This window comes from Eriocheir sinensis, chromosome 25, assembly GCF_024679095.1.
Source record: "Eriocheir sinensis breed Jianghai 21 chromosome 25, ASM2467909v1, whole genome shotgun sequence".
Lineage (NCBI taxonomy): Eukaryota > Metazoa > Arthropoda > Malacostraca > Decapoda > Varunidae > Eriocheir > Eriocheir sinensis.
This window is the reverse complement of record NC_066533.1, coordinates 10569326-10587011: the sequence shown is the minus strand read 5'-3', so window position 1 is coordinate 10587011 and position 17686 is coordinate 10569326. Positions and strand designations below refer to the sequence as shown.

The window sequence follows — 17686 nt, the reverse complement described above, 5'->3', positions numbered from 1 at the left end:
AAGAAAAGAAAAAAAAAACAAAGAAAAGAAAAAGAAGAACAAAACAACAACAACAAAGAAGAAGGAACAAGAACAAGACAGAACTGGATTGCACTGGGAATGGATGTGTTGGGATAATATCAATAGTTTCAACTGATGCATTATTTGACTAACATGGATTTTCTGACACAACATCACAACCCATGAATAACCTGTAGTATTCTCTGCATCGATTCTCGCATATTAATGGCCTTGACTCGTGTGGACATAAGCGTGATGGAGTGAGTTGAGTCCATTTCCTGTGTTTGTTTATGCAGGAACAGCGATTTGCTAGCTTTTCTTGTTTGCTCTTTCTTTGTGTATTACTTTTAAACTGCTTCCTTTACTGTAAAAAAAAAAAAGTATTGTAAAACCTTTCTCTCCTGTAAGTCTAAGATCGGTATTCTCAGACGCTTCCACTTCTCACATCAACTCTTTCTAAAGGCGAAAAAGGAGATCAGTCGGGTTGTAATGAGTTTTTTTTTGGTTCAAGGTACAGAAGAAGGCTCAAACTACCACCAGGGTCATAAAGCTACCCCTGGAAATCCCAAAACTCTTACGAAAACCTTATCAAATGTGCGTGGTTGGTCGATTAAATGTTCAAGGATATGGCCCTCTCTCTCTAAACTCTTTCCAAAGTCCAAAAAGGAGATCAGTCGAGTTATAATGAGGTTTTTTTTTTAGGTTCAAGGTACAGAAGAAGGCTCAAACTACCTCCAGGGTCATAAAGCTACCCCTGGAAATGCCCAAAACTCTCACGAAAGCCTTGCCAAATGTGTGTGCTTAAGAATGTGGGGCTAAAAGCAATTAAGTCGACTGTTTAAATTCTTGCTTACTAACACGAGTCTTTCTTTCCTTTACAGGCGACTGGAGCAAAACCTGATCACGGAGGTTCCACAACGAGCCTTTGCCCCCTTCAAGAGACTCAGACGCATGTAAGTGTGTGTGTATGTGTGTGTGTGTGTGTGTGTGTGTGTGTGTGTGTGTGTGTGTGTGTGTGTGTGTGTGTGAGTAAGAAAGAAAGAAAGAAAGAAAAAAAAAGATAGGAGAGAGAGGCAAGGGGAGGGAAGGAAGAGGAAGATTATAATGTAGGAAGGAAGATGAGGAAGGAAAGGAAAGGATGGAGTTGCAGAGAGAGAGAGAGAGAGAGAGAGAGAGAGAGAGAGAGAGAGAGAGAGAGAGAGAGAGAGAGAGAGAGAGAGAGAGAGAGAGAGAGAGAGAGAGAGAGAGAGAGAGAGAGAGAGAGAGGTGACAACTAACACCCCTCTCCCCCCCCTCCCCCCCCTCCCCCCAGTGACCTGAGCAACAACCAAATCACGGCCATCGCAGGAGACGCCTTCCAGGGCCTCAAGTCGCTCGCCTCCCTGTAAGTACGACCTCTAAATAGATAGATAGATAGAAAGATAGATAGATAGATAGACAGATAGATAGATAGATAGACAGACAGACTGATAAATGCAGATAGATAGAGTATATGTCCTAAGATATATATTAAGAGTTCTCAAATTCTAGTCTTCCTTCTAAGTATACAATCTCATGTGTCTGTAAATAGATACATAGCTACATATATACATAAAAAGAGACAGACAGACAAAGAGACAAACACATAGAAGGATAGATAGATGAATAGATAGATAAATTATATATACGAAGATTAAAAACAAACATACAGGTAGATAGATTATGATAGATAGAAAGATAGATAAATGGACGGTTAGATAGATAGACAGATAGATATTGTGTCTATAAATATACGTCGTTAAAAGTTGCCTCATCATACTTTTCCGTCATAAACCAATTAGAATCTGAACCCCTGTGTCAAGGCTGCGGTATTGAGTCTCCCAACCCTGCGCCCGCACTCACAGACGCTTTCAGCTCTCACGACAGATGTTCCCAGAGGCCACAAAGGAAATTAGCCGGGTTCTCATGAGTGGTTTTTACATTCCTCTTGCAGAAGCCTTGTCAAACTATCACTGGGCTCATAAAACTACTCATGGAAACACTAACACAACCACTACGAAAGCCTTGTCAAACTATCACTAGGCTCATAAAACTACCCATGGAAACACTAACACAACCACTACGAAAGCCTTGTCAAACTATCACTAGGCTCATAAAACTACTCATGGAAACAGTAACACAACCACTACGAAAGCCTTGTCAAACTATCACTAGGCTCATAAAACTACTCATGGAACTATTACAAACACAACCACTACGAAAGCCTTGTCAAACTATCACTAGGCTCATAAAACTACTCATGGAACTATTACAAACACAACCACTACGAAAGCCTTGTCAAACTATCACTAGGCTCATAAAACTACCCATGGAAACACTAACACAATCACTACGAAAGCCTTGTCAAACTATCACTAGGCTCATAAAACTATTCATGGAACTATTACAAACACAATCACTACGAAAGCCTTGTCAAACTATCACTAGGCTCATAAAACTACTCATGGAAACACTAACACAATCACTACGAAAGCCTTGTCAAACTATCACTAGGCTCATAAAACTACCCATGGAAACACTAACACAACCTCTACGAAAACCTTGTCAAACTATCACTAGGCTCATAAAACTACCCATGGAAACACTAACACAACCTCTACGAAAGCCTTGTCAAACTATCACTAGGCTCATAAAACTACTCATGGAAACACTAACACAATCACTACGAAAGCCTTGCCAAACTATCACTAGGCTCATAAAACTACTCATGGAAACAGTAACACAACCACTACGAAAGCCTTGTCAAACTATCACTAGGCTCATAAAACTACTCATGGAACTAATACTAACACAACCACTATGAAAGCCTTGTTAAACTATCACTAGGCTCATAAAACTACTCATGGAAACACTAACACAATCACTACGAAAGCCTTGTCAAACTATCACTAGGCTTATAAAACTACTCATGGAAACAGTAACACAACCTCTACGAAAGCCTTGTCAAACTATCACTAGGCTCATAAAACTACACATGGAAACACTAACACAACCTCTACGATTGCCTTGTCAAACTATCACTAGGCTCATAAAACTACCCATGGAAACAGTAACACAACCTCTACGAAAGCCTTGTCAAACTATCACTAGGCTCATAAAACTACCCATGGAAACACTAACACAATCACTACGAAAGCCTTGTCAAACTATCACTAGGCTCATAAAACTACCCATGGAAACACTAACACAACCACTACGAAAGCCTTGTCAAACTATCACTAGGCTCATAAAACTACCCATGGAAACACTAACACAACCTTTAGGAATCTTTATTAAGTGTGGGTGTGTGACCATCGAAGAGCTTGAAAATATGAGCCCTTTATTTATGTTAACCCCCAGTCAGCCTTTATTTATTTTTATTTTTTAAGGAAATGACACTTCTAGTCTTCCTTGGCAGTAACAGTTGAGCCCCAAACCACAAAATACTTTAGCCCCATTGTGAAGAGTCATAGAATAGGAGAGTTTCCCCACCTATATCACAGCCGCCATGTTGTTACCAGACAGGCCAATGGTTTAGGAGTCGCGTTGCGGCCGCCCTGGTAAGAGAACACTATTCGCTTCCTTTGGCAACGCTGCAGACACGTGAACCCCCTGACACAGATTAATATGTTTTATGTGCAAGTTAAATGTGATATGTGCTAATTGATTCTCCTCCTCTTTCCCCGCCTCCTCCTCTTCCTCCTCCTTTTCTTCCTCCTCATTCAACTCCTCCTCCTCATCTCATTCGTCATTTTGTCTATATCTTTTCTTCTTCTTTTCTTCTTTCCCTCTTCTTCCTTTTCTCTCCTTCCCCTTTCCATTCACCAACTCATCCTATTCTCATTCGCCGTTTCTGTATATTTTCTTCTTTTATTTTCTTTCTCCTCGTCCTTCTCCTTTTCTCTATTCTTCCTCCTCCTCACCATTCATCAACTCCTAATCTCATCCTTCATTTCTTATTTATCTTTTCTCTTCCTCCTCCTCCTCCTCCTCTTATTACTCCTCCTTTGCTCTACCCTTCCTCCTCCTCAACATTCGACAACTCCTAACCTCATCCGTCATTCTTTCTTTACTTTTCCTCCTCCTCCTCCTCCTCCTCCTCCCCCTCCTCCTGCAGGGTTTTGTACGGTAACAAGATCACAGAATTGGCAGCCGGCGTCTTCAGCGGACTATCCTCCCTCCAGTTACTGTAAGTACTGGGTGTGTGTGTGTGTGTGTGTGTGTGTGTGTGTGTGTGTGTGTGTGTGTTGGTTGTCGTTGAACCTGTAACCCTGACATCTGACCCCTTCTCCAATCTCTCTCTCTCTCTCTCTCTCTCTCTCTCTCTCTCTCTCTCTCTCTCTCTCTCTCTCTCTCTCTCTCTCTCGTGCGTGGGAGGAAGGCAGATGCTATTGTTTTAACCAGTCAGAGAAATTCGCTTTCACTTCCTCCCTTCTCTTCTCCTTCTCCTCCTCCTCCTCCTTCCTCTTCTTCCCTCCTCCTTCCTTCCCACTTCCCATTATCAGCTCATGCATGCTTCTCTCTCTCTCTCTCTCTCTCTCTCTCTCTCTCTCTCTCTCTCTTCTCCCCTCCTTATCTTCCACAATGTGTGTGTGTGTGTGTGTGTGTGTGTGTGTGTGTTTACCTTTAGCCTATGGCGCCGGTAAGCTTTCTTGGTGGGTCGGCCCCAACCCATTACGGCGCAGGGAAGTGTTTATAGCGGCATCATCTTGCTTGGCTCATGCTGCCCCCCGGAGCCCATTTTTCATCCTCTTTAGAAGGTTAATTTAGAGTCCGGGTTGACAGATGGTCTTCAGAACAGCATGTGGGTAGTCTTAAGCCACTCGGCCTGAAAATTGTCAGCTTGTATAGCGGCGGGCAGGACTTGAACTCAGGTCCTCCGGGACGCCGCGCCCGCATGCTGACCACTCAGCCACCGTGTGTGATGTTAAACATACACATGGCCGGCCGCGCGATGGGACACTAGGCTGCTATCAGAGGGGGGAGACGAGAGCATCCAGGTTAGTCAACAATTACTAATCGCCCGTCAGGCCACCGGCACGTCAGACTTCGCTGTCCAAGAGCCGTCCAGTGTACACTTGTTTGCCCGGAGATTCCCTATAATTTACTTTAGAGGATCAGAGCAAGTTGATAATGATAACACACATAGCAACTTCCCTTGCCGACCTTCGTAGCAAATTGCCAGCCTTTACCAGACGCGGTTAATGCTTCACACACACACACAAAACAATGAGGGGCTAATACCTGTTGCGAGGCTCATAACTCTCCCGTGCCCTTACACACACACACACACACACACACACACACACACACGTCCCGAGGGCGTGCAGGCGTCAGGCAGTCAGGGCAGCGGGAAGTCATGCAGGCAGGGCACGTAGGTCAGGCAGGGCAGGGAGGGCCGGCGGGCCGGCGGGGGCGAGTAAGAGAGGACGTAAGAAGAGGAGGAGGAGGAGGAGGAGGAGGAGTAGAAGAAGAAAAAGAAGAAGAAGAAGAAGAAGATGATGATGATGATGATGATGAAGGAAAGAAGATGAAGAGATAGAAGATGAAGAAGAACAAGAACAAGAAGAGGAGGAAGAAAAAAAAAGAAGAAACAACAACAAACAAACAAACACACACAAAAACAAACAAAAACAAACAAACAAACAAACAAAACAAAACCGACAAAACAACAACCACACAAAAAACACCACAACCAGAAGAAAAAATACATAAAAAGAAGAAACAAACGAAGGCGAAGGAGGCTCAGAAGAAGTAGCAGCAGAGGAGGAGGAGGAGGCCGCGGCACAGAGGGCAGGTCGGGGCACGCGGGCAGGGCGGGTGCGGGCGCGGCGAGCTGGGAGCCAACGAGAGAAAGCCGCGGCGTTGGCAGTGGCCGCACGACACTCTGAATATTCATGGCTGTGTCTGTATGAATATTGAACACACACCTACACGCACACACCTACTACACGCACACGCAGGGATCCATATGCGTACACACTTTATGCACATATGGTAACTTTAGTACGCACACACACACACACACACACCACTACGCACGTGACTCCTCCACAAGCTAAACCGTGACTCATGAACGTCCGGCCCCACACACACACACACACACACACACACACACACACACATACTAGTACAAATAATAATAATAGCAATAATGATAATAATAATAATTTTTTTTTTTTCCTTCAGGCTTCTCAACGCAAATCGCATCACGTGTTTGAGGAGAGACGCATTTTCCGACCTAAGGAGCCTCAACCTGCTGTGAGTAGTAGTAGTAGTAGTAGTAGTAGTAGCAGTAGCAGTAGTAGTATCATATTCCCCATACATTTATAATCAATTTTTTCTTCGCCAATTTTCGTATCACTAACATAAAAAAAAGATAATGATTAATGGAGGTCGCGAATTAACCCCGTAAAACTAGTCCGTAGAAAGCTGGTGTTGGGGACGGGTCTGGCTGACTGATAGTGTTGGACCTGACCTCAAGGGAGCGGCCGAGGAAGGGAGAGCTTGTGATAGGGGATGGCCGAGGAAGGGAGAGCTTGTGATAGGGAATGGCCGAGGAAGGGAGAGCTTGTGATAGGGAATGGCCGAGGAAGGGAGAGCTTGTGATAGGGAATGGCCGAGGAAAGGAGAGCTTGTGATAGGGGATGGCCGAGGAAGGGAGAGCTTGTGGTAAGGATTGGACAAGGAAGGGAGAGCTTGTGATAGGGAATGGCCGAGGAAGGGAGAGCTTGTGATAGGGAATGACCGAGGAAGGGAGAGCTTGTGATAGGGAATGACCGAGGAAGGGAGAGCTTGTGATAGGGAATGGCCGAGGAAGGGAGAGCTTGTAATAGGGAATGACCGAGGAAGGGAGAGCTTGTGATAGGGAATGGCCGAGGAAAGGAGAGGTTGTGATAGGGGATGGCCGAGGAAGGGAGAGCTTGTGATAAGGATTGGACAAGAAATGGAGAGCTTGTGATAGGGAATGACCGAGGAAGGGAGAGCTTGTGATAGGGAATGGCCGAGGAAGGGAGAGCTTGTGATAGGGAATGGCCGAGGAAAGGAGAGCTTGTGATAGGGAATGGCCGAGGAAAGGAGAGGTTGTGATAGGGGATGGCCGAGGAAGGGAGAGCTTGTGATAGGGAATGGCCGAGGAAGGGAGAGCTTGTGATAGGGAATGGCCGAGGAAAGGAGAGCTTGTGATAGGGAATGACCGAGGAAAGGAGAGCTTGTGATAGGGAATGGCCGAGGAAAGGAGAGCTTGTGATAGGGAATGACCGAGGAAAGGAGAGGTTGTGATAGGGAATGACCGAGGAAAGGAGAGGTTGTGATAGGGAATGGCCGAGGAAGGGAGAGCTTGTGATAGGGAATGACCGAGGGAAGGAGAGGTTGTGATAGGGAATGACCGAGGAAAGGAGAGCTTGTGATAGGGAATGACCGAGGAAAGGAGAGGTTGTGATAGGGAATGGCCGAGGAAAGGAGAGGTTGTGATAGGGAATGGCCGAGGAAAGGAGAGCTTGTGATAGGGAATGGCCGAGGAAAGGAGAGGTTGTGATAGGGAATGGCCGAGGAAAGGAGAGGTTGTGATAGGGAATGGCCGAGGAAAGGAGAGCTTGTGATAGGGAATGACCGAGGAAAGGAGAGCTTGTGATAGGGAATGACCGAGGAAAGGAGAGGTTGTGATAGGGAATGGCCGAGGAAGGGAGAGCTTGTGATAGGGAATGACCGAGGAAAGGAGAGGTTGTGATAGGGAATGACCGAGGAAAGGAGAGCTTGTGATAGGGAATGGCCGAGGAAAGGAGAGCTTGTGATAGGGAATGGCCGAGGAAGGGAGAGCTTGTGATAGGGAATGACCGAGGAAGGGAGAGCTTGTGATAGGGAATGACCGAGGAAGGGAGAGCTTGTGATAGGGAATGGCCGAGGAAGGGAGAGCTTGTAATAGGGAATGACCGAGGAAGGGAGAGCTTGTGATAGGGAATGGCCGAGGAAAGGAGAGGTTGTGATAGGGGATGGCCGAGGAAAGGAGAGGTTGTGATAGGGAATGGCCGAGGAAAGGAGAGGTTGTGATAGGGAATGACCGAGGAAGGGAGAGCTTGTGACAGGGAATGGCCGAGGAAAGGAGAGCTTGTGACAGGGAATGGCCGAGGAAGGGAGAGCTTGTGAAAGGGAATGACCGAGGAAGGGAGAGCTTGTGATAGGGAATGGCCGAGGAAGGGAGAGCTTGTGACAGGAAATGGCCGAGGAAGGGAGAGCTTGTGAAAGGGAATGACCGAGGAAGGGAGAGCTTGTGATAGGGGATTGGCGAAGGAAGGGAGAGCTTGTGATAGGGAACGACCGAGGAAGGGAGAGCTTGTGATAGGGAATGGCCGAGGAAAGGAGAGCTTGTGATAGGGAATGGCCGAGGAAGGGAGAGCTTGTGATAGAGAACGACCGAGGAAGGGAGAGCTTGTGACAGAGAACGACCGAGGAAGGGAGAGCTTGTGATAGGGAACGACCGAGGAAGGGAGAGCTTGTGATAGAGAACGACCGAGGAAGGGAGAGCATGTGACACGGGTAGCTACATTTCACTAACAAAAGTAGAGACAAAGAAGGGAAATCCATCAAAGAACTGTAGGAGATTTTTATAAAGAGCGAGAAAGCATTAGACTCTACAAAACTCGGCAGTCAGTCATGGAGGCACTTAACAGCCAGGGCGAAGAAGAAAAGAAGAGAATAAAGAGGAGAAGAGGAGGAGGAGGAGGAGGAGGAGGGTCAGACAAGAGAACAATAGAGAAGAGAATGAATCAAAAGACTTACAAGCTCAGGAACTCCCAGAAAAAGAAAGGAAAGACCAAAGGCGGAAGGGCGGGAGGGAAGAGGAAGGGAAGGAAGAGGAAAGAAGGGAGAGAGGGAAGAGGAAGGGAGCGAAGGAAAAGGGAGGAGAGGTTGCCTTCAGCCATCAAGAATCCATTTGTGTTACAATTGTGTTACGAGAGAGAGAGAGAGAGAGAGAGAGAGAGAGAGAGAGGCTATGGATATGGAAGGAATCTCTCTCTCTCTCTCTCTCTCTCTCTCTCCCAAACTATTACGTCCTCAAACTCCCTGAAACTGACAAACTCTTCCGCTGCCTCTCTCACTCTCACTCTCTCACACTCACTCTCTCACTCTCTCACACTCACTCTCTCACTCTCTTACACTTGCTCCCTCACTCCCCACAAGAGGCTTTAGTGAAGTAATCAGGGAGGTTTTGTGGTATTGTGTATGGGAGGAGAAGAAGGAGGAAGAGGAGGAGGAGGAGGAGGAGGAGGAGGAGGAGGAGGCCACTAAAACTTCATGAAACAGGAAGAACAGACGGATGAAAAGGATCGAGTGGGAGAGCAGGAGGAGGAGGAAGAGGAGGAGGAGGAGGGGGAGGAGGAGGAGGAGGAGGAATGGTACTCAAAAACTATATATTTTGTAGCGTTTCCTCGAGGGCTTCTCTCTCTCTCTCTCTCTCTCTCTCTCTCTCTCACCGCCACCTGTAAACCTCTTCACATGCAATTACGTCTTCCTTCTTCTCTTTAATCCTTCTCCTCCTACTCCTCCTCCTCCTCCTCCTCCTCCACCTCCTCCTCCTCCTCCTTTTATCCCTCAAGAAGCCACTCCAGTCGTTGTTTACATCTGGCCTCATCATTGCTCAGTACTCGTTCTCTCTCTCTCTCTCTCTCTCTCTCTCTCTCTCTCTCTCTCTCTCTCTCTCTCTCTCTCTCTCTCTCTCTCTCTCTCTCTCTCTCTCTCTCTCTCTCTCTCTCATACACACAAAAGAAAAAAAAAGAAAGGAATGAGAAAGAAAAAAGAATGAAAGACAGAGAAAGTAAGAGAGAAAGAAAAAGAAATAAGGAATGAAAGAAAAAGAAAGAAAGGAAGGAAGAAAGAGAGGAATCGACAAATAAATAAATAAATGAAAAAAAATAAAAAGGCTTTTGCTTCCCATTAGTGTTCAAAGCGTCGCGTTACACCTTGGTAATTAGCAGTCTGTCGCACCTGGCTAATTGATCCGTTGTTACACCTGTCCCCACACTGTCCGGCGCAACGCTAACAGTCACCAATCATCACCATCACCATCACCATCATAATACTAAGCTTGGTGCCTGTGCATAATAATCATAATGAGTTAACAGGCGGGTACTGTATGTGAAAAATAAGAGACTGGCAGTAAAGTAAAAGAAATTAAAAAAAGAGGGGTGATAAACAATACCTAATGAGTTAAAAAGTGGGTGTTGGATACGAAAAATAAGACAGTGAGAGAAAGTAGGGAGAATAATGAAAATGGAGGGGGGTCAAAAGCAATACCTAATGAGTTAAAAGGTGTGTTTTGAATATGAAGACACTGACAGTTAGAAGAAAAAATGGAGGGGGGACAAAAACAATACCTAATTAGTTAAGAGCTGGGTGTTGACTTTCCTCTCGCTACAGCATTGCCTAAGCCATCTATCCCTCCCCAGGTCCCTGTACGACAACAACATCAAGACCATCCAGAACGGGACCTTCGACACGCTCTCCAGTATCCAGACCCTGTGAGTGCCTACCTGTGTGTTCCCACCTGTTTGTCTATTGCCTACTGTTATCTGTTTTGTTACTAGTATTTTGTTTTGTGTAGGATTGAGTCAAGTTAGTAAAGTTTTATATATGTTATTTGAGTCACTTCTGGTTACGTTGTTGCTTTTAGATATGTGCATACTCTTGATACATATATACATACACACTTTTTTTATTTTTTGCAGTAAAGGAAGTAGCTCAAGGGCAAGATTAGATGAATAAACAAAAGCCCGCTAAACACACACACACACACACACACACACACACACACACACACACACACACACACACACACACACACACACACACACATTAACTAAGCTACAAACACAGTAACACCACGCACACAATAGAAATGCTAATCCGAATCTACCCTTCCTCCCTCTCTCCTCTCCTTCACTCCCCACACTAAAATTCCTCTCTCCCTCCCCAACCTCTTCCCACCCTCTTCTCTCCCACCCCACAAAAAACCCACCCTATGCAGGCACCTCGGAAGAAACCCGTTCGTGTGTGACTGTTCCATTCAGTGGCTGTCAGATTACCTGGAAAACAACCCGATAGAGACGTCAGGTGCGCGATGCGAGAGCCCGCGATGGTTACAACGCCGCAAGCTGACCGCGCTGGCAGAGGAGAGGCTGAAGTGTGGGTATTACTGTGTGTGTGGGGGGAGTTGAAGGGGGGAGGGGGTAAGTGGGGGGGGGGGGAATGGTATGAGTATGCGTGTGAGGAGGGTGATTGGGTGTGTCCGTGTGTGCATCTCTGTCTGTCTGTCTGTCTGTCTATTGGTCTGTTTGTGGGGACAGGGGAGTGTAGGTGTGTGTGTGGGGGGGGAGGGTGTGAATTTCTCTCTGTCTGTTTGTCTGTCTGTGAGGGGGTGTTGATGTGTGTGTGTGTGTGTGTGTGTGTGTGTGTGTGTGTGTGTGTATTGGTGGGAGGGGTTCTGTCTTTGTCTGCCTGTCTGTTTGTCTATCTATCTGTCCCTCCGTCTCTCTCTCTCTCTCTCTCTCTCTCTCTCTCTCTCTCTCTCTCTCTCTCTCTCTCTCTCTCTCTCTCTCTCTCTCTCTCTCTCTCTCTCTCTCTCTCTCTTTCGCTCAATTTTCCCTCCCTGGCCCTCCCATAGACCTTTCAGGCGTGTTCTCAGCACTCCTTTGAAGCAACACAATTGGATTTGGGAAACCTTCGCTCTCATTCTCCTTCCTCCCTTCCTTCCTCCTGCTGCTGCGCCTTCGTGTGTGTGTGTGTGTGTGTGTGTGTGTGTGTGTGTGTGTGTGTGTGTGTGTGTGTGTGTGTGTGTGTGTGTAACCCCTGACACACCAAAGACACTAACAAGGACAAAGGACAAGGACGAGACACTAAATAAAGATAAAGGAAATCAAGTACAGAAGACGGACCATATCAGTTCCTTCCTTTGTGTGTGTGTATGGGGGGGGGGACATGTATGTATGTATGTATGTATGTATGTATGTGTGTATGAATGTATATGTGACCCCTGAAACATCAAACACACAAACAAGGACAAAACACAAGAGTCTAATCACCAAAACAAGGACACAGAGGATCAAGTACAGAGGATCGACCATGTAAACTCCTTTCCCCCACGTACAGGCACGGACGGCACGGTGTCCCTGTACGCCGGGGAGTGCGTCACGGCGGAGGAGTGTCCCCGGGGCTGTACGTGCCGGGCTACCACCGTGGACTGTACGGCCGGGGGACTGACTACCCTGCCCGACACCCTGCCGCCCTACACCACCGTGCTGTGAGTACTACGGAGGCAAGGGGGGGGGGGGGGAGAGTGAAGGAGGGAGACGGGAAAAGAGATGGATAGATAGACAGACACAAAGATAAAAATAGATTCATACATAGACAGGGGGAGGTAGATAGATGGATAGGTAGATAAAGAGAGTGAGATAGACAGATAGATAGATGTATTGATAGAAAGATAGATAGATAGATAGATAGATAGGTAGATAGATAGATAGATAGATAGATAGATAGATAGATAGATAAATAGATAAGAGAAAGAGAAAGAAGAGGAAGATAAGGGAGGGAAAGAGAAATGGTAGGACAAGGATGAGAGGGAGAGCGAAACAAAGAAATGAAAGGAAGGAAGAAAGGGGAGAAAAATAGAGTAGGAAGCGAAGGGAAAGAGGAAGAAGGGAAGGGGAGGTACCAGGTAAAGGGAAAGGGGTGTAGGAGGAGGAGGAGGAGGAGGAGGTATTTGGGATGCTGCTCAGGAATGGAGGAAAAAAAAGTTAATAGGACAGAGGGGACAGCACGAGAGAGAGAGAGAGAGAGAGAGAGAGAGAGAGAGAGAGAGAGAGAGAGAGAGAGAGAGAGAGAGAGAGAGAGAGAGAGAGAGAGAGAGAGAGAGAGAGAGAGAGAGAGAGAGAGAGAGAGAGAGAGAGAGAGAGAGAAGGGTAAAGGCAGAGGAAATGTTCACTCACATCTGCTTGTTTTTTTTTCCTCCTTTTTTACACACCTGTTACCCATTTTGATACACCTGTTTGCTTCTCTCTCTCTCTCTCTCTCTCGCTCTCTCTCTCTCTCTATCTATCTATCTATCTATTTATCTATCTATCTATCTATCTATTTATCTGTCTCACACACACACACACACACACACTCCCTTCCTCCCCCCCACACACACACCAACAACCCCCCCTCCCCCCACCCCCACACACCAATTCTACCCCCACATACACCAACAACCCCCCCCTCTCTCACCCCTCCCACAAACGCACCTCACACTCCCCTCACCCCCTCACACGCAGGCTGTTGTCGGACAATGAGCTACGCGAGGTGGGCAGCTCGGCATCGCTGGGCCAGCTGTCGCGCCTTCGCCGGCTGGTGCTCGCCAACAACCAGCTGCGGCGCCTCCCACCAGCTGCCTTCCAAGCGGTACCTTCGCTCCACCACCTGTGAGTAGAAGCCTCCACCTGAGTTTGGCTTCAATTGTCTCTTCACTTTATTGTTATGCTCTTCTCTTTCCTTTTCTCTCCGTTTTTCGACACCTCATGATTTTTGGGAGCTCTTGTTTTCTTCTTTTTCCATTTCTCTCTTCATTACTTTATCTTCTTTTCACTCAGTTTTCCCACTTTTCATACCTTTTTGTCTCTTTCTTATTCTACTTTTTGTCTCTTCTCTACTATATCGTTATTGTTATTCTCTTATCTTCTTTTCTCTCCGCTTTCATTCGCTTCATAATATTTTTGGGCTTTTGTTTACGTCTTGCTCCATTATCCACTCTTGTCTCTTATCCACTTTATCTCCTTTTCTTTCCGTTTTCCTACTTTTTATCACCTTTTGCATCTTTCCTTTCTCCTTCATTTGTCTCTTCCCTACTTTATCGTTTTGTTCTCTTCTCCTTTTCTCTCTGCTTTCCTACTCAAGATTTTTCTCTCTCCTTTCCTTTTTCCTCCATTTATTTGTCTCTTTTTTTCACTTTATCGTTTCTTTCTCTTCTCTCCTTTTATTTCCGTTTTCTTAAGCTTCATATTTTAGGGGGGTCTATTCTTTCCTTATTCCTCCGTTCGTCTCTACCTTATCTTATTATTCTCCTTTTCTTGCCGCTCTCCAACTCCATATTCATTTTTTTTCTTTCCTCTGTCTCTTCTTCCTCCCGTGCTCTGTGCTTTTATTTTCCTCTCTTTTCCCCTCTTACGTAAACCCTCCACCATTCTCTCTCCACTTTCTCAGCATTTTCTCTCATCTCCTTCCCCCTCCCTCATTTTTCTCTCCTCTCAGTTTTCCCATCCCCATTTTTCTCTCCCCTTTCTACCTGTTGCCTTATCCTCTTTTCCTTCCCATGCTATACTCTTCATTATTTTATCTTCTCTTTCTCAGCATTTTCTTTCATCTCCTTCCTTCTCTTAGCTCGCTGTCATTTATCTCTCATTCTCAGTATTTCCTATCATCTCCTTTCCCCTTTTATGCTCTTCATGATTTTCTCTCTTCTCTCTCAACACGTTCTCTCATTTCCTTCCCCTTTCCTTATTTTTCTCTCCTCTCATTTTTCCCTTCATGTTCTCCCCCATTTTTCTCTCCCCTTTCCGCCCGCTGGCTTCACCTGGACCCATCATGTTAAAAGTCTCGGCTAATTGGTCACTTAACACCTTCCTTCCCTTCACGTAACCTTGGAGCGTCTCAATTTTCCAAGTGGCTGCCTTTGGTTCCTCGCGGCGCAGTACCCGACGCCGCCGAAGTAACCGGAGATTCTTGTCACACCTCACCTTGCTTGGGGATGAGGTTGAGTTTGCTTTGATGTTTGTGAGGCAGAGTTTACGAAAGTTTGATTTAGTTAGCATCGTAAGATTTACTTCGCCCATTCGTCCTTCACACCTCCCCTTTGCTCGGAGATTTATTTTTTTACAGGAAACGAAGCAGCTCAAGGGCAGAGTGTAGAAAAAAAAGCCTGCTAATTGTAGAAAAAAGTCCGCCGATTAGACTGTTTGCCTCGATGTTTCTCAAGTAGAGCTTAACAAAGTTTGATAATAAGTGAATGATGACTATATTTGCTTATTCAGCATCTTATTATTCATTTCATTATTCATCTTTTTAGTCTTACGATTCTTATTATTCATCTTATTACTCTTACGATTCTTATTATTCTCATTATTCATATTAATCTTATTTTTCATCTTATTATTCACTTCATTCATCCCTCACACTTCGCCTTTTCTTGAGGATTGAATTAAATTTGCCTCGATATTGATCAAACAAAATCTGCGAACGTTTGATAATAATAAGTGAATGATGAATACACTTGTTTAGTGAGCATGTATTATTCACTTCATCCACTCGTCCCCTTTACTTACTCACCCAATCTCTCTTCCTCCTTTCTATACACGTGTTTCTCTTTCTCTTTTTCTCTCTGCGCCGGGCCCCGCCCACAGCGACCTCTCAGACAACGACTTGGTGGAGGTAAACAACCGCATCTTTGAAGGCCTGCCCCTGCTGCGATCTCTGTGAGTACACACACACACACACACACACACACACACACACACACACACATACGAACCCCAGCAATGTAGGTAAACAAATAGGTAAGAATAAATAGCCTTGGAAACACACACACACACACACACACACACACACACACACACACACACACACACACACGATCATATACGACTTTGTAATACGAGTAGTAGTAGCAGTAAAAATAGTAGTAGTAGTAGTAGTAGTAGTAGTAGTAGTAGTAGTAGTTATGATGATAATAATAATAATAATCGGCGGTTCGGTCACCCATGCATTAATATAATCACTGTGCGCCTTTCAGATCCCTGGCAGACAACAAGGTGACCTGCATCTCGCCGGGCGCCTTCAGCCAGCTGCCGGCGCTGAGGGAGATGTGAGTATGACCAGCTGAGGGGGAGGGGGAGGAGGAAGGGAAGGGGTACTCGCAGCATCATCATCAACATCACCACTATCACCTGCACTATCATCATCGCCACCCACAGCAAATAACGATAGGAAAGGAAACAGTTGAGAGAGGTAGATCCATTCCCTCAGCTAGAAGGGGAAGGAGAGAAGGAAGGGAAGGGGCGCTCGTATCATCATGAGAGGTAGATCCATTCACGCAGCTAGAAGGGGAAATAGAGAAGGAAGGGAAGGGGCGCTCGTATCACCATTAGCATCATCCCCACCATCACCTGCACTATCACCATCACCGCTAATAACAAAAAATAACGATAGGGAACGAAATACTTGAGAGGGGTAGAGGCATTCATTATCTAGGACAACACACACACAAAAATCAGTGCAGATCCAGAACACGAAAAAGTAAGAAATCAGAAGAGTAAAAACGGGTTGGGGTTAATTAACACTAATGAATATAATTAATTGATAACAGCCTGCCACTCTTCTTGTAAACACCATCACTACTACCATCAGCATCACCACCATCATACCCACCAAACAACCCCTCATATCCTCCTCCTCCTCCTCCTCCTACTACTACTACTACTACTACTACTACTACTACTACTACTACTACTACTACTACTACTACTACTACTACTACTACTATTACTAATACTCTGTCACCACCACAACCACCCCATCATCACACTTATTCATATTTTTATTCTTATTCTTATTTTTCATCTCCATCATCACCATCAGTCATCACCGCCACCATCAACACCACTTATCTCTTCCACCACCACCATCATCATCCGTACCCAATAACCCCATCTTCATTACCACCATCACCATCACCACCAACATCACCACTCATCACCATCATCACCACACTTACTTAATAACGCCATCTTCACCACCTCCATCACCACCACCACAACCAACATCACCATCACCCCCTGCATCACCACCACCACCACCTCACCACTCCCTCCTCATCCTCCTCATCCTTCCTCGCAGCAACCTGGAGGGCAACCCGCTTCTCTGCAACTGTCACCTGAGCTGGCTGGCGGAGTGGCTGCGGGCACACGGGGCTCCAACTGGGGTCCCAGGGTGCCACTCTCCCCCACACCTCAAGGGCACGCTCATCACGGAGGTCCCCAGCAGCCAGTTCATGTGTGACGGTGAGTGTGGCAGTGGTGTGGGGGGGATGGGGTATTATTATTATTAGTAGTAGTAGTAGTAGTAGTAGTAGTAGTAGTAGTAGTAGTAGAGTTAGATGTCAGAAGAAGAAGAAGAAGAAGAAGAAGAAAAGAAACAGAAAAAAGAAAAGAAGAATTAAGAAGAAGAAGAAGAAGAAGAAGAAGAAGAAGAAGAAGAAGAAGAAGAAGAAAAGAAACAGAAAAAAGAAAAGAAAAATTAAGAAGAAGAAGAAGAAAAGAAACAGAAAAGAAGAAAAAGATGAAGAAGAAGAAGAAGAAGAAGAAGAAGAAGAAGAAGATGATGATGAAGAAAAAGAGTAATAATAATAATGATGATAATAAAAGTAACAGTAAAGTTCTATGCTAAACAACGAAATAGAATAAATGGAATACTCACCTTGGAGGGACGAACTGGCGGCCTGGCTTGCTGGGAACCCGTCACTACCTCACGACCCACTGCTCTCAGCCGCTTCATCGCTCTCTATCGCTTCACTTCACTGCATACATTTCACCAACGCGACGTACACACACACACGCACACACTATGACTGACTTCTCTCATC

The 17686-nt window shown here is 45.7% G+C and overlaps 1 protein-coding gene across 1 annotated transcript in view; it reads left to right on the top strand.

Annotated features, from left to right (window-relative positions):
* The window catches only part of LOC127003630 (protein slit-like), a 158698-nt gene that overhangs the window by 131055 nt on the left and 9957 nt on the right, over positions 1-17686 (top strand). The window contains exons 7-17 of the mRNA XM_050870538.1: positions 882-953; positions 1313-1384; positions 4136-4207; positions 6208-6279; positions 10464-10535; positions 11042-11199; positions 12163-12313; positions 13329-13475; positions 15450-15521; positions 15839-15910; positions 16942-17105. Of these exons, the coding sequence (XP_050726495.1) occupies positions 882-953; positions 1313-1384; positions 4136-4207; positions 6208-6279; positions 10464-10535; positions 11042-11199; positions 12163-12313; positions 13329-13475; positions 15450-15521; positions 15839-15910; positions 16942-17105 (1124 nt within the window). The remainder of the gene's footprint in view (positions 1-881; positions 954-1312; positions 1385-4135; positions 4208-6207; positions 6280-10463; positions 10536-11041; positions 11200-12162; positions 12314-13328; positions 13476-15449; positions 15522-15838; positions 15911-16941; positions 17106-17686) is intronic.